General features: G+C 38.9%; 1 protein-coding gene across 1 annotated transcript in view; it reads left to right on the top strand.

Moving 5' to 3' along the window:
• The window catches only part of KAT6B (lysine acetyltransferase 6B), a 173840-nt gene that overhangs the window by 93935 nt on the left and 57387 nt on the right, over positions 1–22518 (top strand). Inside the window, exon 4 of the mRNA XM_008145353.3 lies at positions 15874–15982. Within this exon, the coding sequence (XP_008143575.2) occupies positions 15874–15982 (109 nt within the window). The remainder of the gene's footprint in view (positions 1–15873; positions 15983–22518) is intronic.

Here is a 22518-nt window from a genome sequence, read left to right as displayed (position 1 = left end):
CCTGCGCCCTCTCACAGTCCGGGAGCCCTTGGGTGATGTCTGACTGACGGCTTAGGCCCGCTCCCAGAGTGGGGAGCGGGCCTAAGCCATCAGTCGGACATCCTTAGCGCTGCTGCAGAGGTGGGAGAGGCTCCCACCACCACTGCTGAGCTTGCCATCTGTGAACTCGGCTTCTGGCTGAGCAGCGCTCCCCCTGTGGGAGTTCACTGACCACCAGGGGGCAGCTCCTGCATTGAGCATCTGCTCCCTGGTGGTCAATGTGCATCACAACGACTGGTCATTTCGCTGTTTAGTCGATTTGCATATTAGCCTTTTATTATATAGGATTATATAGGATATTTTTAATGCCATTTGTCATATCTTAGAGGTTGCTACTCTTGTAAATGTAAAAAGTACTTGGATTTTTCCCTTTTTTTTTCCATTTATATAATTTAACAGCTTATATCATTTTGGGTTGTTTTTACTAATGCCAGTTTTGTAAAATAAAATTATTAGGAATTATAAGGGAGGGTGGCATGAAATAGGTGACTAGCGTTGTACTGTTTTATATTTGTAATTTCATTTATTTTCGAGTGTAGATTTATTCCTAGTGATATAAATTGCTGTTTTCTTTGGCAGGCATTAGAAGCAAGTCTATGTGAAATTATGTAATGTCTGAAAAGTTATATTCATGATTAATTGGCCTATCCTAGAATGGTATTTGTATGTGTGGAATAAGGCGATCATGCTTTTTATTTGGCAGTGAGTTAAAGTGCCCCTGCTCGGATCAAGTTACTCTACAGGGCTTTTTGACTGAGAACTGTATATTTAGCTTGATCTCTAAAAAGCATAAAATGTAGCCTCGAAGCCAAATACATAGGAATTAATATTGTAACCAAACTTAGTCTTCAGATAACTTCAAAAGCAGGCTATTCTACTCTAACACACCTTAGTTAACAAATAAAGCCAACAGATTTATAACAACTTTTCTGTGGCCTCTGAACACACACAGGCCCTGATTAGCTAAGGGTAGATTGTTTGTAGTGTCAAATAATATTAAATTCTGCCTGACCTTGACCCAGACAGATCAGTTACAGTGATCTGTCTATTTATCTAAGCTGGACTTTACAGGAGCTAGAAAATAAGGCTTCTAAACAATTGCCCCTCCTATGTGTCCTTGAAAAATGATGACATCAATTAGTACAAACAAGACAGTGACAGTGAACTTGATAACCAGAGAAAGAAAGGGTGCAGCAGTGGTCCTGGGGCCTAATGTTTTCAGAAAGTTAACTTCAGTTTTCTCATCTGTAATGTGGAGATAATAGTAACTTCCTTCTGGCATTTTAATGGTTAATTAAGTTCTTACTTGAATATCATAATAAGTGCTCTTCAAATGTTTGCTGTTACTACAACTACTAACTATTAGAACTGTTATCATAACTACTCCTAGTCTGACAACAGCTCTTCCTGCAGGGCATTGACTCCAGGGTTTTGCTCTTTGGCAAATCATCGTATTAAAATTGTAAAGCATATCCCAAAGTTGAATATGGGTAATTTGGGGATTACTTTTTTTTTTTTTTTAAAGAGAATACAGTTTTTGTTTTGTTTTTTAAAATATGTTTTTATTAATTTCAGAGAGGAAGGGAGAGAAATAGAAACACCAATGATGAGAGGGAATCATTAATCAGCTGCCTCCTGCACATCTCTCCCCCCCCCCCCCCAAAAAAAAAAAAAAGGGATCATGCCCCCAACCAGGAATTGAACTGGTGACCTTTTTGTGCATGAGATGACACTCAATCTACTGAGCCACACCAGCTAGGGCCATCTGTACATTTTTTTGTAGAAGCAAAAGAGTGGCAGTAACCTCAGTATCTATTAGAATGAAAGTGGTTTAGTGTACCTCAACATTTTTTTAAAAAGGTGTTGTATGTTTATATGTGCCAGGTCTATCAATGGAAATTCTCAACGAACCTTTGGGAAGAGGATTTGAGTGTCCAGGAATTATACATAGAAGGGAGACTTATTTTCCATTTGGTATATCTTTGTACTATTAGAATTTAAAAAAACACACACATGTATATGTTTTTACTTTAAAATCAACAAAATAGCCCTTGCATTGAAGAGATTTAAGCCAGGTCTTTTACACTCAAGTTGTTTTTTTCTTCTTTTGACTTTTAAAGTATATTTATGTATGGGGTGTCTCAAAAAATGTATACTCATACTTGGAATAATTATAAAGTCAGTGTTTATTAAAATACATTTCAATTTCAAAATTGAGCTATCAGCTGTTAAAGTGTGGATACATTTTGGGGGGATACCCTGTATATAAACTCATTTGTGTCTCCGGAGCCCTCAGACCCATGGTTACTAAGAGTAAGCAACAAGTTCTTTAAAATGCTCACTGCCCTGGATTTACTCTCCTACTTCTTAGACTCTCCTAAGCATAAACTGCCTGATGTCCTAATAACTCAGAGCTATGATTCAACATGGGGTACCATCAGAATCTCCTTGAGGCTTTAGAAACATTAAGATGCCTAGGCCAATTCCAGATCTATTGAATCAAATCTGTGGGTGTGACTTAGGCCTGTGCATTTAAAAATAGGTGATTCTGATGTTTATACCTGATTAAGAACCACTGTGTAGAGAGCAGTCCTTGGTAGGTGTCTTCCACTAAAATATCAGCCATTACCCCTGCCCTGCCTCCAGGTCCCAGGAGTGATGTAGATATGGCACCAGAGTAGATTTTGGACCCTCTAGTCCACATCCAAGTAACAGTGTCACTCTGAATAACCACATGGCTGTTGTATTAGAAAAATAGTAATAATGATAGTGATGATGGTAACAAATCAGGTTTCTGCATCAGAAGGAACATTTTCTGCAAATAAAGAACATTGAAAGTAAATAGGGGAGATCAAGAGCCAGTTCTTTGAAAACATCAATACAATTCAGAAATCTTTAGCTAGACTGATTTAAAAAGGGGGAAACCAAAATTACCAATACTAGGAATTGGAGAAGTAATAGCATTGAACACATAAAAAGAATAATAAGGAAATTATGGCAATTTTATGCCAATAAGGTGGGTAATTAAGATGAAATGGAAAAATTCCTTGAATGCTCAAATTATCACAACTGACACACACAAGACAATCTGAATAGCTCTGTATCTTCTAAAGAAACTGAATTCATAATTTAAAATTGTGCTACAAAGAAAATTCCAGGCTCAGGTAGCAGACAACTTTAATGATGAAATCTATCAAAAACTTTCTAATACAAATGTTAGATAAATTGTTTGAGGAAGAGGAGGAAACATCCCAATTCCAAAATTAACCAAAGATATTGTAAAAAAAGGGAAACTATGGAGGAATATTTCTCCTGAATATAAGCATAACAATATTTTAAAATATTAGGAAATCAAATCCAGAAATAGTATAAAAAATGATATATTGCAAGTTTATCCAGAGAGGGATTTATCTAGATATGCAAGCAAGACTGGTTTAATTTTGTTGTTAATCCTCACCCGAGGATATTTTTCCATTAATTTTTTGAGAGTGGAATGGAGGAGGAGAGACAGAGAGAGAAACACTAATGTGAGAGAGACACATCAGTTGGTTGCCTCCTGCACTTCCCCTCACCAGGGCCAGGGATGCTAGGGATCGAGCCTGCAACCTATACACTGCCTTGATCGATCGAACCCGGGACCCTTCAGTCCACAGTCCGACGCCCTATCCGTTGAGCCAAACTGGGTAGGACTAATTTTTTTTAATTGATTTCATAGAGAGAGACATCAATTTATTGTTCCACTTATTTATGCATTCATTGGTTACATCTTGTATCTGCCTAGAGATCAAACCTGCAACCTTAGCATAATGGGACAATGCTCTAACCAACTGAGCTATCCAACCAGGGCAGCATTTTAATATTTTTTTAATAGATATTTTATTGATTTTTTACAGAGAGGAAGGGAGAGGGATAGAGAGCCAGAAACATCGATGAGAGAGAAACATCCATCAGCTGCCTCCTGCACACCCCCCACTGGGGATGTGCCTGCAACCAAGGTACATGCCCTTGATCAGAATCAAACCTGGGACCTTTCAGTCCGCAGGCCGACGCTCTATCCACTGAGCCAAACCGGTTAGGAATATTTAATATTTTTTAATTTATCTAGCTAGAGGTTTCTAAAAAAGTTAAACCTCTATCGACCTTATGACCCAGCAGTTCCGCTCCCAGGTAATTTACTCAAAAGAGATGGAAACACATATCCAAAAAAACCTTCTACAAGAATGTTCAAAACAGTTTTATCCATTTTAGCCCTAAACTGAAAACAGCTTAAATGCTGATCAACTATAGAGGGAATAAACAAACATTTGCATATTTTACAATCAAATACTGCTATAATAAAAAGAAATGAATTATTGATATATGTGACAATATGAATGAATATGACAACATGATGAGTGAAAGAAGCCCCACACAAAAGAATTCAGTGTCTGGTTCCATTGATGAAATTTGAGAACAGACAAACCCAAGTACTAGTATGGTGGCAGAAATGAGAGTGGTTACGTGAGAAGAGAGAGCTCTCTTGATGGGAAGGGGCAGGAGAGAACCTTCTGGTTATGGAATGTTCTTGGTAGAGATGTGGGTTACGTGAGTATATGCATTTATTCAAAACTCTTTAAAATAAAAAAAAAAAACTCTTTAAAATATACTTTAACTTAGTGTACAACAGTGTGAATGTATTTAGTTCCACTGAACTTTACACTTAAAAATGGTTAAAATGCTGGTACAGTTTATGTTATATATATTTTATAATTTAAGAAATGTAAGTAGGATCTAAATGGGCAAACATTTGAAGTGTTTATTTCCCTCTTAACCATATGGTGTCCTATTATTATCTTTTTATTTACCATTTATATACTTAGAATGTAATTTAGAAAATGAGAAAGTACCAAGTATGAGAAATAATATTACATTTATATATTCAACAAATATTTATCAAACATTTAAGGTATGTGCAGTTCTTTATTATGTGTGGTAAAGATGAACCAAACAAGTATCTCCTTCAAAGAGCTCACAGTGTACTAAGCTTTGATTTAAAATATGCCCCCAAAAATTGATTTCACAAAAATAAAGAGCCTTCTTTCACCTTCTGCATACGAGTTAGTAGGCTTCTGTAGACTCTTAAAGCTCTGGGAAATTGAGCTTAAAAATCCTTGCCGTGGGGGGAAAGCCTGTCACATCTGGTGTTTCTCTAACGGGCTCTGCTGTAGCTGGCATTGCACTAGCCGGGAGGGGCTGATGTTTGTGCAGGCCCCACACTGCCTGCAGTGATGCTGGAGCACCGGAGAGCAGTGTCACCAGGGAGGTGCATTTAAGTGCTGGGATGGTGCCTGGCCTAAAGCATTCATAGATCTAGAATTGCCACCACAAAGAAGTTTAGGGCAGAGTCCAAAAAACAAGGTCAGAGCTCTTGACATTCTGGTGGTAATTATCCAAGCAATCCTCTTTTCCTAATGCTTATGACTATTTTAATTGAAAGGGTCAAAGGTACTCTGAGGGGGAGGAAAACAAAAGCAGACATCTGAAGGGCATGGAGATTCTGTCCATGAGATAGTTTACGTGTCCACGGGGCAATTGCGAATTGCGAGTGGTAATGGAATTACACTTCTTTTGTTGGTTCTGGGAGGACAATTATATTCTACTTGGCATACTTGGGTGCCGAGTAAATATTAGTGACTTATCTAATAGCGCAGAGCATTTCAACTGCCATGTAGACCTCGGTGAATGCCGAAGGCTGTCAGGGGTGGTGGTGGTGATATTATTGAGAAAGTGACTAATAAATGACCTTTCTAGCTTGTTAATATCCACCTACCTATGTCTCAACTCTTCATATTCTACTTCTAGGTTTGGATCTAATTGCAATCAATTCAGTTGCCTGTGTCTTCTCTGGACAGTTAACACAGGTTTCTCTTGGTGGACTTGGTAATGAGAATGTCTAGGTGGGGTTGTAGGCATCACATCTAGATCAAAACAAATGCCTCGGGGCAACCAAGGAAGCCAGCTGTTTGATTACAGCTATATGACATTCTGGAAAAGGCAAAACCTATGGATACAGTAAAAAAAGATCAGTGGTAACCAGGGGTTAGGAGGGGGAGGGAGAGATGAATAGGTGGAGCACTGGGATTTTTTTTAGGGTAGTGAAAAATGTGTCCATCATAAATTTGTCCAAATCCATAGACTACAATGTCAAGAGAGAACCCTAATGTGAACTGTGGACTTTGGGTGTCAGTGTAGGTTCATCATTTCTAACACATGTGCCACTGGTGAGAGATGTTTGACAGTGGAGGTAGTATATGGGAAATTTCTGTACCTTTCTCTCAATTTTGCTGTGAACCTAAAACTACTCTAAAAATAAAAGAAAGAAAGAAAAAACAAACTATTACCGATTTGTGACACTTGAATATGAATTGTTTTACAATTTTTATTTTTCAAAATCTAGAGGAAGGTTTATATTATTTGCTAATATTGTGACATGCTTGCCAAAGAGAATAGTTTGTAAATCCTAAGCAGACTTACTGTAACCATGTGTTGAATTTCCAGCTGTGTTGAATCAGACTTTGATCCCTCTTAAGAAGATAAATGCAGTATCTGCAATTTCAAATAGTAGGGGTGGAGGAGAGATTTTCAAATGAAATCGTAAAAAGCCACGTCCCTGTCCAGATAAGAAATTAAAGACCCTGGGAAGGTAGTTTTGTTTCATTATCTCTTTTGCCCCTCCCTCCTCACCAAAAAGACGAATGCGACGCTATTGTTAAATGCAGTGAACAGCTTAGAATTGTTTCCTTCCAAAAGCTGAAGCGCCTTCCTTCATCAGCACTCATAAATGGCACACCTGCCTAATTAGAACAAGCTCTAGACCACAGGAGACAATCTGAGCATTTCAGTTAGCTCCACACAACTGATACCGGTGTGGCTGATGTTCTCAGAAAGTCTTCCTCCTCTTCTTTTTCCTTTGTGGCTAAGCTTTTATTATTTTGTACTTCTGAACCAGCCTTTGATTGTGGGAATTTCCCAGTAGGTGGTCATTGATACTGTTTGTGCTTCCAAGTTATTTTTTAAATGAAAAAAGATTATGGAGATGGATAGGGATGCTTTTAAATATTTTTATTTTATTATATTTAATTTACTTGTCACTTTTAAAAAACAGAGAACCCTCGTCACTGTGACAGGTGGTAAAATACAGCAGTCACACTCAAGATCTCCATACATCAGCAACAGTAAATCCTTTTTGTCCAGAGTAATACAGAAACTCAGTCCCGAGCCAGTGAGAATGATGTAGTGCTCCCTCACAGAACCAATTACCCACAGAGAAGTATAATGAGCAGCAGAAGTGATACAATAAAAATCTATATGGCGAGAGTAAAATTAGTGTAAAATTGTTGCTTGTGAAAAGCCTTATAATAAGTATACATCTCCAGTTATCTTCTGGGAAAAATTATTTTGGCATCTATTTAGGTCAAAATTCATGACAGGCTTGTAAGACTAGCCTTAGAATAAAATGAAAGGTACGTGAGTGCAGAGAAAATGGCGATAGGCATGTCGTGAACAGTTCTGTGCCCTGAAGGGCCTGCAGGAGCCCTGGTGCCGCTGCGAGGGCACCAGACCTTCCTGGGAGGAGTGACCGCACTGACCACAGTCACAGCTCACACCGATGGGACCAAGATAACGCTTTTAAAAAACAAGACCATGTAGATCATCACAGGAAGTCTCTACTTTTAAAGTTAGTGTGTTTCCCAAGACCACATCTGAGCAGATTGCTATAAAGGAAAATCCTGAGTGCGATCTGTGTCCTCATTAGGAGCCTGCTTGATCTGTTCAGACTGACAGCAGTTGAATAAGTGGGTTAAGTGGCAAGAAATGAAGTCTAGTTCTTTATTAGATAAGTGTCAAGTAGAGTGCTGAAGTGGCAAAAAAAAACCCACAGAGTATGTTACCCTAAAACAACACGAACAGTTTTCAACCTCTGTTGTCCCACTCGTGTCAGTTGTGCAGTTTGTGGAAAATATTCATTGCTAATAAAGCACCAAAGTTCATAAGATATTAAAAAAATAGATTTAACAGATTCACGCTCTTGTGATCATTTTATTACTCTCACTACAGTGTATTTATCTTCCTTGACTTCTTTTATTTTTTATTTTTTTACTTGTAGAATTCTTTCTTGAAAGGGAAAGAAGGGGGTCACAATTAGGTACTGGCAACTGGGCGTGGCCCCAAATCTGCCGTACCTGCAGCCTATAGTGACTATTACTGAGTGAGCCTTAATAGTTAATACTTGTGGTGAGATAATTTCCCTCCCAGCTGATTTAAAGTTTTTCGTTCTGTCTTGTCAGATTATACACAGGGAAGGACAATTATTTCCAGACATAAGTGTCAATCATTATAAAGAGCCAGCATAGAACAAAGACCTTCAGATTGGACAGTGATGGAACCCACCGTGCCTTCAATGGTTGCTTCGCATGTTATCTTGTAGTCATCAAGGATATATATTAAAGTAAAGAAAGTAGTCACTATTTGGGGACCTGTTGAACCAGAGGAACCAGTTGCTAACCTGAAAGCAGTCAGATTGTTCATTTGTTCATTCATTTATTCAACAAGTGTACCTTGAGGCTGCAGCTACAGCAATGATCAAAGTCTCTGCCCTCCTAATGGAGCTTTTATAGTTTAATTAAGTGAAATAAAATAAGACAAATAAATGATACATAATATGTTAGATAGTGATGACTGTTGCGCAGAAAAATGAAGCAAGGCTTGGAGGATCCAGAGTGACACTGGTGCAATTTCAGAGAAAGTAGTCTGGGATAGAGTCTCTGATAATGTGATATCTGAATCAAGCTCCAAATAAAATGAGGGACCAACCATGGGGGGAGTGAAAGAGCAGAGGGCTAGGAGTCAGCAGGCTTAATAGCTGCGTGACCCTATGGAGGCATTTCACTTACCTGTAAAACGGAGACAGACAGAGCCACCAGCCTTGGCTCGCAGGGTTTGTGTTCGGCACAAGTGAGACACTTGAGAAAAGCATTTCAGTAAATGGCAAAGCATTACTTTAACTTCAGATTTAAGTACAGAATGATAAAGGGGTGCAAATTAAAGAGAGACATAAAAAAGAGTCTTAAAACAGCCCTTTCATACAACTTGTTTTGGAGTCATTGAATTGAGCTGTCGGAGCTCAAGGTAGGGAACACTCTCCAAAGATGAACTGTCTGATACTCAGATTTATAAATCCTTTGTTCATTTTGTGGTATTGTTCATTTACGATTTCATATTTGTTTGTGCTTTTCTTCCTTTGACACCTTTTTCTTTCCTTTTACATTGAGCTTCCCTTTTATTAAATCAGTTACAGGCCTCTTGGTTCTCATGGAGACACTTTATACCCTGTGCCTGTACTCCCTGATTAATTCATTAAAAAGAAAAAGCCCTCTAAGATTAATATTTATCATGGGAGCTCACAGAATCAAAGTCTTTTATGGAGTAATTCTAAACTCCAGAACAATTCATTTGTGCTGATCTTTACTTATTATGGACTTGAAGTTGTTTGTGCTTTTTGTTTTAATAACTAAAGTGAATTTTGCAATAATCATAACAATATTTGAATAGAATTTTATAGTTTACACAGCACTTCACACACACTCACCTTTGAACTTCAGCAGCCCTGGAGCTAAACAACATGGACACTAACTATTGTGGCCTTTTACAAATGAGAAGACCTGAGGCTAGGAGTACAGAACTTAAATCTAGGTCTTTCCATGATACAAGTATGAATAGATGAATGAGAAATGCTGAATTATTTCTAACACTTGCAATGACTAAAATGTATGTTTTATGAGTAGATTCAAGAAAGTTGTAGATGACTTGAGGAGATGAATCTGTAGGGAGGACTATGGAAAGAAGGGGCAATATCCCTGATCAAACCCCTGTTTTGTGTGATTATTAGAAAGAGAATGTGAGCCTGGAGACCCCTGGCTCTGATTGAGTGCAGGAGCTTTCATTTATTTTTGTCCAATTACTTAGATTAACAAGACTAACAAACATGTTTCCTTCGTGGCAGAAACAAAAGTAACATAAGCAAATATAAAACTTCTTAAAAAATGCCTTGTCTTGAAAGGCTATTTAATTTTGTGGTCAAGGGTCCTGAAGACTCTTAAAATGTCTTTTAAGTATAATAGGATCAATAAAAAATTACAGCTGAGCTGGGAAAGGCCTTAGAGATTATCCAGCCATGAAACCATTAAAATGTTTAATCTGGAAAGGACCTTTGAAGGGTCCCAGAACCCCAGTTTGTGTGAGGCTCCTTGGCTGTGGCATCCTCACCATCTTGAAGGAGCCATTCAGCCTCTTCTTGGTCTTCTGATTACTGGGGCCTCCAGCTGCCTCAAGATAATACATTCCACAAAGACTGTATGATTTCACTTAAATGAGGTACCTAAAGGAATCAAACTTAGAGACAGAAAATAGAAGGGTGGTTGCCTGGGACTTGAGGGAAGGGGGAATGGGGAGTTGGTGTTTAATGGGGACAAGGTGTTAGTTTGGGAAGACGAAAAAGTACTGGAGATGGGTGGTGATGATAGTTGTACAATAAGGCGAATGTGCATAATGCCACTGAACTGTGTACTTAACAGTGGTGAAGGGGGTAAATTTTATCTTATGTATATTTTGGCTGCAATTTAAAAAATGAAATAAATCTATATATATAAAGAGCCAGGGTCTGTAACGTCCAAAACGACTGAATGGATGACCGAATACCGGAAGTCAGTCCTGCAGTCTGACTTCCTTCCGGACAAAGCCATAGTGGTGGGGGCTGAGGCAGAGGCAGTTAGGGGCAAGATCAGGCCAGCAGGGAAGGGCAGTTGGGGGCAAGATCAGGCCAGCAGGGGAGGGCAGTTGGGGTTGACCAGGCTGGCAGGGGAGGGCAGTTGGGGGCAAGATCAGGTCGACAGGCAGGGCTGTTAGAGGCGATCAGGCCTGCAGGGGAGGGCAGTTAGGGAGAGATCAGGCTGGCAGTGGAGGGCAGTTAGGGGCAATGAGGCAGGCAGAGGGGTTAGGGGCAATCAGGCTGGCAGGGCAGTTAGGGGCGATCAGGCAGGCAGGCAAGTGAGCAGTTAGGAGCCAGCGGACCCAGATTGTGAGAGGGATGTCCAATTGGAGAGGGTGCAGGCTGGGCTGAGGAAACACCCCCCCCCCCCCCCAGTGCATGAATTTTGTGCACCGGGCCACTAGTACATTAATAAAGGCAACAGAAGAAAAAGCCACACAATCCTTTCTCTTGCTGGCCAACTCTGTTGAAAATTTAACTCTCTGTAATCACCCGTTGATCCAAATTTTGTGCTCATAGGAAACAAATCTGAGCCTTCCCCCTGCATAAAGACACACAGCTGCCCCCTCCCAATAGGTTCTTCAAGGCTAACTAGCCCCAGGTCCCCCAGTAGGTGATGCACTTTTGTTTAGTTTCACAGTTTACTTTGTAAAAAATCATGGTCAAGATAAGGAACATGCATTGTGATTGGCTGCAAAGCCTTGCTTACTCACTGTCTCCCTTTTAATTTCTTCGTTGATGAAACTGAGTCATTTGTTCTGGAGAGTTTGGGTGCTTGCATCCCTCTGCTATGTACTAGATCCACACCTTCCTCTGTCCTCGGTGTTTCCTGTGAATTGGTAATTAATTAGATTGATAGATTTTATTTTATAGATGCATGTAGTCCAACTATATAATAATTTATTCTAGATTTTTACTTTTTTTTAAAATAATGGAGGGGTATTCTTTCCCCCTCAACTTATTGTTTGGAAAATTGCAAGCATGCAGAAAAATGGCAAGAATACTATAATGAAGATACCCAAGTACCCTTTATAGATTCACCAACTGTTGACATTGAGCCATGTTTGCTTTCTGTCTCCCTCTCTGCACCCATGCATGAGCGCGCGTGCACACACACACACACACACACACACACACACGTGTGTTTCCCCTGTGTCATTTGAACTGAAATTGTAGACATTATGGCACTTTAAAATATTTTAGCACACAACTCCTATAAGAATGCTATAGGATGTTCTCCTATATAATCACAATTATATTGACTCAATATTGTCATATCTAGCTTTTATATTGTCTATTTAGTGCATATTTCCATAATTATCCAAATTATGTTCTTTATAGCTGTGGGTATTTTTAAAATTCAGAACCCAAGCAAGGATCATGAATTGTATTTGGTTTTCTTGCCACTTTAGTTGCCTACATGACATTGACATTTTTTGGAAAGTCCTGGCTAGTTGCTTTACAGAATGTCCCCAAGTTTGGAATTGTCTGATTGTTTCCTTATGATTAGATTCAGGGCAAATGTTCCAGGGAGAAGACTGCACAGGCAGTGCTGTATCCTTCAGTGCAGTGCTCGGGAGCACATGGCGTCTGTTTGTCCCATATTGGTGATGGGTTCAGTGACTGGGTTAAGGCGATGTCTGTCAGGTTTCGCCATTGTAAAGGTACCTTTCTCCGTTGTAATCAATAATCTATCGCATGTTAATGGTTGCTTTTTAAATAGTTTCAAGACCCTATGCCATTGGTAATGGGAGAAATTAAAAGGAAAAGGTTTTTAGCATATATATGTAAAGAGTATTGCCGCTGATGGAAAGATAATATCTGTTTTCCTGAGAGGAGAAAAGGGGGAGTGATGGGTAGTACAGGTGAGGAATGGCCTTTAGAGAAGACAGACTTGTGTTTCAATCCCAGCTCCACAGTTGAACCTGTGCAACTTTAGGAAAGTTACCTAACTTCTCAGATCCTCAATTTCCTGCCTAAAATGAGTGTGCAATAATATACATTCACGGCAGGGTTGTTAAGGTGATTAAATGAGATAGTGTGTGAGCGGCCTCTACCCTAGCCGCTCCCCCATGGCCGTTACATGGGAGATGCGGAGGACGTGCTTCCTAAGCAGTCTGCAGAGCTTAAGCCTTTGCACTCGCTTGCTTTTTTCTCGATTCCTTTATTCTACTCGGGATTTAATTTTTTAAATACCCCAGATTTTACAAAGTGCGGCAGTAGAATAAAAAACTGGAGTTTCTTTTCATACAAACTTATTTATTTGGATTTTTTTATATTTCAAATTATTGATACATTCAATACAATTCGACATACGAGCTGCTACTGATGCTAACCGTGTCGAGTCACACTCGACATCCGAGTGCAAAAAGTTAAGCCTATTCATGGGTGTTAATTCTCCAGTTTAGCTTGAACTATTCAGCAAGGTGATAAGAAAATGTGATCAACAGGTTAGGCTACATTGTGACATTTCAAAGAAAGGAATTAAGAATTGGGAGATATTTTCAGGCTTCTTAAATATGATTTGTCTGTAGTGAACTTGCATAGAATCGAGTTGCCTTGTATTCAGACCTCTTTCTGATTGCAATCCATTTGAATCTATTACCAGGGATTATTTTTGAAACAGTTTATATGTAGTCTGATTGAGAATAGTGAATCATAATAATTCCGTGACCCATTTACATGCATTACTGTAAAAGTTTCATTTCACACAAGTGACAATTTTTTAAAGTTAATTAGACTTGGCTATACTGAGGTTAGCAAAAAGTGCTTTGAATTATCAATAATTCAGCAGGGCAGACATTTCTGTGTAATGCAGTGGTTTTATAGAGTATTGTGAGATAGTTATCCCTAAAATAAATGGCGGTGAGCATTCATCAGCATGGTGGGGTTCACTTGAATGTAGCGTGAAGTGATAGCATCTATGCTTTCTATTATTGGGCAGAGTGTGGGACATCAGTCTTTCTGGCCATGAACTACTAGCAACCTTTGTCCTTTGTGTTACCTTTAGTTAAAAACGAAAAATGAGCATGAATGCTGGCTGATGGCCATGTCTTTCTTGCAGCTAAAAATTCATCTGGGAAAGAAAAATGGGATTGCAGGTTTGGATTTGTTTCATTGCATGAATGATATGTGACATTTTGTAAATTATTTATCACTGCAAGGATGGCAGCAATGGCTTGAGCATTGTTATATCAAATGAAAGCAGGAATCCCATTAGTACAAGGACTGGGTTTTAGCTAGAATCTATCAGGGGAATGTTGTCATTTTAAAACCAGATTGTTCTTTTAATTGCTATTTAAAGGAACAAAAGTGTTCCCAAGGTACTGCAGTTGAGCAGTTGCAAGTAATAACTATGGATCCATAATTATGCAGTGCTGATTATCTGGCATTTAAAAATTTGTGGCTGGAGTCAGTGACCAATTTATTGTAGCTTGTCTTTTTTTGTTTTTCTAATTCAAACTGTATTATACTCTTTTTTAACTAGGGCCTCAAAGACACATTTGCATAGCTACCTCAGAAAGTAAAGCCTGTGCATATTGAAAGAACACATTAAACTGAAAATAAGGGCAAAATGATGAACACTTATATTGTAAGATAAAATTAACAGTCGTATTCAACAATTTGGTAAATGCTTGGCTATAAGACAGATTCTGGTGTTTGAAGACATGTTGTCACAGTGAACCAGGACATTTGTTGGAATCATTGTAAGCATTTGAAATATTTTCTTTGAGATGAGCGTTGTTTTTTTGTTAAACTAGCATATGTTTCTTTCATTGATTCCACTAGCAAATATTTTTTGAGTGCCTACTGTGCATCAGGCAATGTATTAAGGCATTTGGGATAGAGTAACTGAACAAATGATGTTTATTCTATGCTGATGTACATTTAGAAAGACCTAGCAAAATCTTGTTTTAAATTTACATTAAAAATTTTGTGATTATACTAAGTTTTCTTGCCTTGAATCTTTGATTCAAGAGATTTAAATATAAATACATTATAGTTGCATTCAGATGGCTGGCAGACATGTGTGAAGGCTTGGAATATGCAAAAAAATTTAGTTTTCATACAGTTTTGCTTGTTCAAAATAAATGTGACCAGATCTGTAGGCACAGTCAACTATTCATATGGATGGAAATACTAGCATTGCTGGTAGTCATAAATAACAATGGAGACACAAAATGTATGCAGATTTATACATTGTTCAAAGCATTTTCCTTAGTGAGAGTTAAAGGGTCCTAGGGGGTTAGACAAATGTTTTGTTATTTCTTTTATTAAAGTGGGAATGTCATAGACTGAGAGTTTATTTCCTTTATGTGGCATGATGTGGTTTACTTTTTAAAAATTGATTGAGTTGAGAGAGAGAGAGAGAGAGAGAGAATGAATAACAGTAACCTGCACTAAAACATTTGATAAAGTTCAGCTAAACGGTCAGACCTAAGTACATGATATTTGTAATCTTGAATACTGAATACATAGATGAATCAACTTATTATAGGCATATAGGTTATAGGAATGATACAAGATTTCAAATGAATCCTTAATGTTCATTAATGGAAAGTTATATGACATACTAGAGACCCAGTGCACGAATTCGTGCATGGGTGGGGTCCCTTGGAGGGAGGGACCGCAGGAGGTTGGCTGGCCCGGGTGGTTGGCTGTGGGAGCGCACTGACCACCAGGGGGCAGCTTCTGAATTGAGTGCCCCCTGGTGGTCAGTGCATGTCATAGTGACCAGTTGTTTGGTTGTAATGGTCGCTTAGGCTTTTATATATATAGGTAATTTCATTGGTTTAATAAAAATTACTTCTAAATCTTATGTATTACACTTAAAAACATTCAGGCAATAAATTCTTTAGTATCAGATAATTTTAAAGATTTATTTTATTAGAAAATGCTGATTTGGACACCTTATTGAGCAGTTTTTCTTTGTTAAAGAAATATGTAAGCAGCTTTTGACTTTAATGTTTTGTTCTTAATTTTGAAATGGAAGACTAACAATATTTTTTTTATTTTAATTGTTATAGCCCCGTGCTGATCCCATTCCAATATGTAGCTTCTGTTTGGGGACTAAAGAATCAAATCGTGAAAAGAAACCAGAAGAACTCCTTTCTTGTGCAGACTGTGGCAGTAGTGGTAAGTTGGTGTTTTTTTGTATGTGTACACTAACTCCCTATTATAGCTACATACTATTTATCTCTTTCAGAACTGTATTTATTTCTTAAAGACTTTTTTTTTTTTTTATTCTAAAGAGGGAGGGAGAGGGAGAGAGAGATAGAAACGTCAATGATGAGAGAGAATCTTTGATTAGCTGCCTCTTGCATGCCCCCTACTGGGGATTGAGCCCCACAACCTGGGCATGTGCCCTGACCTGGAATTGAACCTTGAACTCCTGGTTCATAGGTTGATGCTCAACCACTGAGCCACACCGAACAGGCAAAACTGTATTTGTTACTTAAAGCAATTATTTGGTAATAGCATACATTTTAAAATTTTATAAGTAATTACAGGTAGAGGGGAGAAAAGTGTGAATATATTAGCATTGACATAAAGTTATATATATTTATATAATTTATATTAATATTTTAATTAAGCTTTGATTTCATACTAGCATTGGTAATTCAATGTAGAGTATTCTACTTTGTAGGCAGATTCAACAAGGAGAATTCTAAGTTTTCAAGCTGGATACAAATAGAATCATGTGTTTTCTATAACCTGAAGTCTCAATTAAGAGATATTTGAGCTAGGATATCTAGTGTTTCAGTTCATGACACCTACTGGTGAAATATAGTATTACATCACAGCTCTGTGACTGAAAGGGACAGTATTCTGGAAATTGCAATGATAGAATCAAGAAATCAGGCATGAAAGAAATTAAAATTGCCTAGAATTAGGAAAAGAATGGTCTTTGTAGAAGGTGCTGTTGAAATCAAGGAATGCTGAGCAGGAACACTGGACCTCCGGCAAACTGCAGGACCCCACATGCTTTCAAGGTGACTGTCACTTCCGCCTGTTTCTCAACATTTGAAGACCACATCTCTAGTTTTATAATAAAAACTAAAAGTCAAATTGCTTACATTAAAATAATTTGTTTTACATTAAGAGTCAGTCTTCCTTCTTCAGCAGGTGACGGTTGTCTAACTGAGATGTGTATATGCTTATATGTTATGTATTCACACATACACATACTTGTTCACACATACATACATATCAACAGGTTGAATGGCATTTATTAGATTTTTAAAATTAATCCTTGTGTTAATCTTTACATTTTCTTCCAGCTTACTGAAACTCTCCCCAAAAGTGTTATTTTAAAATTCATAACCAACTACCATTTCTGTAGTTATAGTTATCTTTAAAAAAACAAACCTGCCAAACACCATAGCATGTTTTCTTTTAGGAAGTCAGTGTCGTATAGTGGTTAAGAGCAAACTGGAGAGCCAGCAATAACCTAGCTCCTCTTCATTGAGGTAATTCCTCAACCATTCTGAGCCTCACTTTCCTCATTAGAAAATCGGGCAATATTAGCACCTACCTCTTGGGTTTTGTGGGAATTAAAGGAAAGGACACAAGTAAACAGCCTAGCAGAGGGCCTACAGCAACTCTGGTAAGTGTGCTATAAGTGCCAGCCATTGTTATAATTCGGCATATTTGATATTGCCCTTAATTGCTGCAAGTAATTTAAAATCTCATCACCGCTTTTGGCAGCTGCTCGATGCTTGGATGGAGGAAATGTTTCACACTGAGGCATGACAGTGTTGTGTAATGACGCTTCTTCCCCTTATGAAGGTTGAACTTGATGGGCTCGATGTGATTCAGCAGCTTCAGGACCTCACTAGGAGGGAGAGCCTTGGAAATAAGACATTTCAAACTCTGCTTGAAAAATGCATTCTGACAGTCTTTTTGATGGGCTCTACAGATTCATTAAATCCTTTTACCTGCCCATGTTATCATGGATAGTGACAAAGGGCAGGGAAACATTATCTGTATGTTCAGTTTAATAAATTTCAACCCTACAATCTCTCTGTTTTAGCCGGGTGAGGTAGTGCCTCACTCATCAGTTCTGACTCTTTAGTTATCTTTTGGGTTTCTCATGAGGCTCATTCTGAATGAATTATTCTTTTGTTTCACTGCCTGATCAATTCAGTGGTGTTCACTTGTCTAGGGTCTACCCTTCGTGATTTTTAAGGTGGTATTTTAACAGTACCCTTCACTATTTTATTTCATGAGTATGTATTTATCTGAGCGCCTAGACAGATTAAAGACGCACTTAAGTGTGGGAAGAAAAGTTCCCTTCATATATTTCCTTACCCCTGGTGATACACTTACTTGAGTTGATAAGGAATTCGAGATCATTATCTTCTAGATCATAACTTCAAGGCCTCCTTCACAGGGTATAAAGGTGTAATTCTAAACAGGCAGATCTTAGATTTTCTGATGTAATCAATCTCCCTTCGTCTTTCCCAGATTGAAGACCTGCCAAAGGAGAGTTTTGATCTCCTTTATACTTTGAGGTCACTGAAATTTTTTTCCTCTAAAGCTTCTTACTTTTCAGGGTGTGTAGGTATAGTGTTATGTTTTCTTTTTTCAAAAATACTCTCTTGTTTTCTCTTTTAACACATGGAGAAGAATGGATTGAGGCTACTGTCTAGAAGGCTTATAAAGCTAGAGTCATTTTGTGCACCAGCCTTTCCCCCTCCCTTCAGGTAGACAGAGCCAGAGGCTTTGGAGTGGAGGTATGGGTCATGGCAGAAATTCAAGCCCTGGGGTCATCATGTTCCTTTGTTTAGGACAGAGGATGGCTCAGAGTGCTTCTCTGGACTCTGCAATGGGATCCGGCTCTACTGTTGAGGTTCACTTAATCTTCCCTTGAGTATTGTGCCAGTCTGGAGACAGCTATGTTGGTCAAAAGAACCATTGTTTCTAATTCGGGGAGATGTATTGTAGGCATTTACTTCAGCTGGTAGATCAGATGAGTGGACTTTGTTATTTGCTAGTCTTCAAATTGAAGGCTCAATATAAAATATGGCTCTTCTCAGAGAGCTCAGGAGGACGGGATCTCGTAGTTATAATGCCCTGTGGGGACCCCTTGATTATTATAGGGGAAAAGGAATAAAGCCGGCTGACATGGCTCCACAGTGCACTATGATAATGGCGGGAGCCCCCATCACAGCCCAGTTTCTTGAGCGGGAATTACAGGTTGGTTGTACCCCTCGTTGGTCTCATGGAAATGGCCACTGTTTCACTCTCAGTTGAGTCCATTGGTTCTGGGATTGAATGGAGACCATTTGTAGTGTTCAAAGGAATCACTAATGTAAGATGCTTATGTGAAAAAAATACCCATAGCAGTTTAAAACCAGGAAAAGGAAATGTAATGGCAGCCCAGATGGAGGGTCGTTCTGAAATGTGTTTCCCACATGTGCCTGGTTTTTAGCCGCCTCTACCTGAAGTACCATGTGTATGATGTCACATTTAAACTCTGCTTAGATTTCATAGGCATGAGTAATAAATGTTTCCTTCTGCTTACATCATCAAGACAATTAGAAATATTTCTATATTTAATATGACGCAGCATCACAAACGGCCAGTATTTTCTTCAACTGGTTTTTTTTTTCTGCTGAAAGTTCTTTTGAAAAAATGATTCGGGTTTGCAGGTATTAAAAACGTGAGGTGGCCCAGCCAGCGTAGCTCAGTGGTTGAGTGTCAACCTATAAATCAGGAGGTCACGGTTTGATCCCTGGTCAGGGCATATGCCTGGATTGCGGGCTCGATCCCCAGTTTGTACTGTGCAGGAGGCAGCCAATCGGTGATTCTCTCTCATCATTGAAGTTTCTGTTTCTCTCTCTTCCTCTCCCTTCCTCTCTGAAATCAATAAAAATATTAAAAACAAACAAAAAAGACATGAGGTGACGTATATAGTGCAAGGAGCCCCAAATGTGGCGTTCCAGTTCTCTTCTGCTCACCAGCTGTGCACTGCAGTTTTCCGTATCTGTCAAATGCAGAAGGTGACATCTGTACTCTATCCACAGGGCTGTTGTGAGGATTCAGTGAGAGAATGATATGAAAATTATCAGTGACTATAACACATTCCACAAATGTGAAGGATCATTCTAAGCACTGATATGAATGTGGGAATCATCAGATAGTCTTCATGTCTATGGAAATGTTGGGACTAGAAAGTGATTTTACTTGACTTTCATGGATCAGCCTACTTTGAAATGAACACTGTTATATTCTCTTTGCCTCATTAAGACCAAATTATCTTTAATTAGCTTCACATAAGTATTAGATATTATACCAAATGAAATTTTGTGTCTGCTGCTCAGATTGCTGGGTGGTTAAATCTTACTTACAGATGAGTTGTGTGCATGTGTGTTTTCAAATTAGCAAATCTAAGATAAGTGTACAGTTCAAAATTACAGCATCATTCTAAGTGGAAGCTCATTGAAACTAGACACCGAGAAAGGCTGCTGTGACGTAGCTGGGAGAGTAAGAAAATCACCTTAGTACAGTAAAGGGGTCGAATATCAGTCCCCCTCTCAGGAGACCTGAAATCCCTCCTGGGTTTGTTGCCTCCATGTAGTGAAAATCTAAAGGTCACTTTTCGGTCTTTGTCAAAATCTAGTGGACATCTTTCGGTCCACGCCGAATACTCCTCTCAGCCATGTTCGACCTGTTGAGAGCCTTTTTCCTTGAATTGTTTTCTTTCTTTGGCTTCTGTGATATCATATTCTCTGCATTCTCTCTCTGCCACTTCCTTTCACATCTTTTGTTAGCTCCTTGGCCTCTCTCCATCCTCTAAATGTTTCTCCAGACTTCTGACTTGGGCCCTGTGTGTTTCCCTTTGCTTCGTAGTGTCTCCTCAGCTCCAGACCCTTAGATATAAATGCTTCCAGAACCTCTCCATTTTGGAGGCCCCACAGGCTTCTCAAAGTTAATGTCCAAAACAGCTTATCAACTTTGCACTGCTCCCTCCACCCAAAAACAACACACACAACAATAACAACAGAAATGTCAACAAACATGCAACATCTTGATTCTCCTCAGGGACCTACCAGATTAGCCAATGGCGTACCTCCGCTGGCTACTCCTTCAGTTCCACAGCCTGAATTTGGAGTCATGCTGTTCTCTCACACCAACGAATCCAAAATTCTATTGATTCTGTGTCTTAATATATATCCTACATCCTCGATATGTCCACACACCCACCAAACCAACTCAGATCTGCTATTATAATAATTACATCTAATCTAGACCTTCTTTCCCCTCCTCCATTTTTTATACTGCAGTCTAAGTTACTTTTTGAAATTGTAAATCTAATCACAGAATTTTTCAGTGACTACCAATGACCAGTAGAAAAAAAATCCAGAATTTAAAAAATAGCCCAAAAATCTCTCCTGGATCGGGCTCTTAACTATATTCTACATCACTGTCACTTTCATGTTATGTGCACCTCCTTCCTCCCCTTGAATGTATCATGTTCTCCTCTCCTTCTGCACATGCTTGCTTCTCCCACCCTGCCCCTCCTGGGGTCCCATCTAATCTCACTCATCCTTGGAGTCTCTTCTTTAGGAAGGCCTTTGTCTAACCTCTTGCTCGATTCTTTCATGTCTCAGCCACCCCATTGTCATGTGTTAACCCTAATTCTTGTTTAATGCTTGTCTATCTTTCCTGCTGGACTATATGATCGGAAATGTCTGTTCTTTGCCTCACTGTCTCAAATCGCCAGTCCAAGGGACCCAGTGTCTGAGTTTATATTAGTTTTCTGTTTCTGCTATACCAAATTCCCACAGAGTTGTTGACAGGATTCAGTTCCTTGTGTTTATAGGACTGAGATCATCCCTAACTCCCCCGCCCCCCCCCCCCTTTTTTTTTTTGCTGGCTGTCAGGTAAATGGCATTCCCTGCTTCTAAAGGCTACCTATATTTCTTGTCTTGTGCCCCCACCCTCCTTCCATCTTCAAAGCTGTCAAAGTTTGGTGGAGTCCTTCTCACACTTTGAACCTCTCCTCCTTCTTCTTTCATCTCATTTTATTAACCCAGCTGGAAAAGATCCTCTGCTTTTAAGTACTCATGATTAGATTTTGCCTTCCCAGATAATCCAGGATAATCTCCCTATCTCAAGTCCTGGACCCTTAGTCTCATGTGCAGAGTCCTTTTTGCCATGCCAGGCCATGTATTCACAAGTTACAGGGATTATGGTATAGACATCATTGGAGGCCATTATTCTGTCTACTACAGAGCCCATGTGTTTTTCTGCCACAGTACTTCCTCCAAAAATCATTTCTACTGGTTTGTGGTCTCTTTGGTACTTACTCCTTTGGTTTTGCTAGATAAAACTATTATAAGCTACTAGTGCTTAATATGTGTTTGTAATAAGAATGTTGAGTGAATGAATGTATATTACGATCTCAAACCTGATAAATTGCAAACCACAGAAGCAAACCAAATTCCAGAAAGACAAACCACCATGAATTGTGTCAGCAGAGAGAGCCTGAATTTTAGAGGAAATTGTTGAGAGGAATGGCTATATGGGAGGTAGGGAATTACATTGCTGTCTTTTATCTAATTACTATAGATTGTGTATTAGTGTATCAGGACTCAATTATAGTCTTTTGTGTTATTTTAAAGTTGGCCATGAGAAAACAAAGTAGAAATATTTCTTTGTCCCTC

This window comes from Eptesicus fuscus, chromosome 17 (assembly GCF_027574615.1).
Source record: "Eptesicus fuscus isolate TK198812 chromosome 17, DD_ASM_mEF_20220401, whole genome shotgun sequence".
NCBI classification, from domain to species: domain Eukaryota; kingdom Metazoa; phylum Chordata; class Mammalia; order Chiroptera; family Vespertilionidae; genus Eptesicus; species Eptesicus fuscus.
The sequence above is the reverse complement of the archived record's forward strand: the minus strand, read 5'-3'. Positions and strand labels throughout refer to the sequence as shown.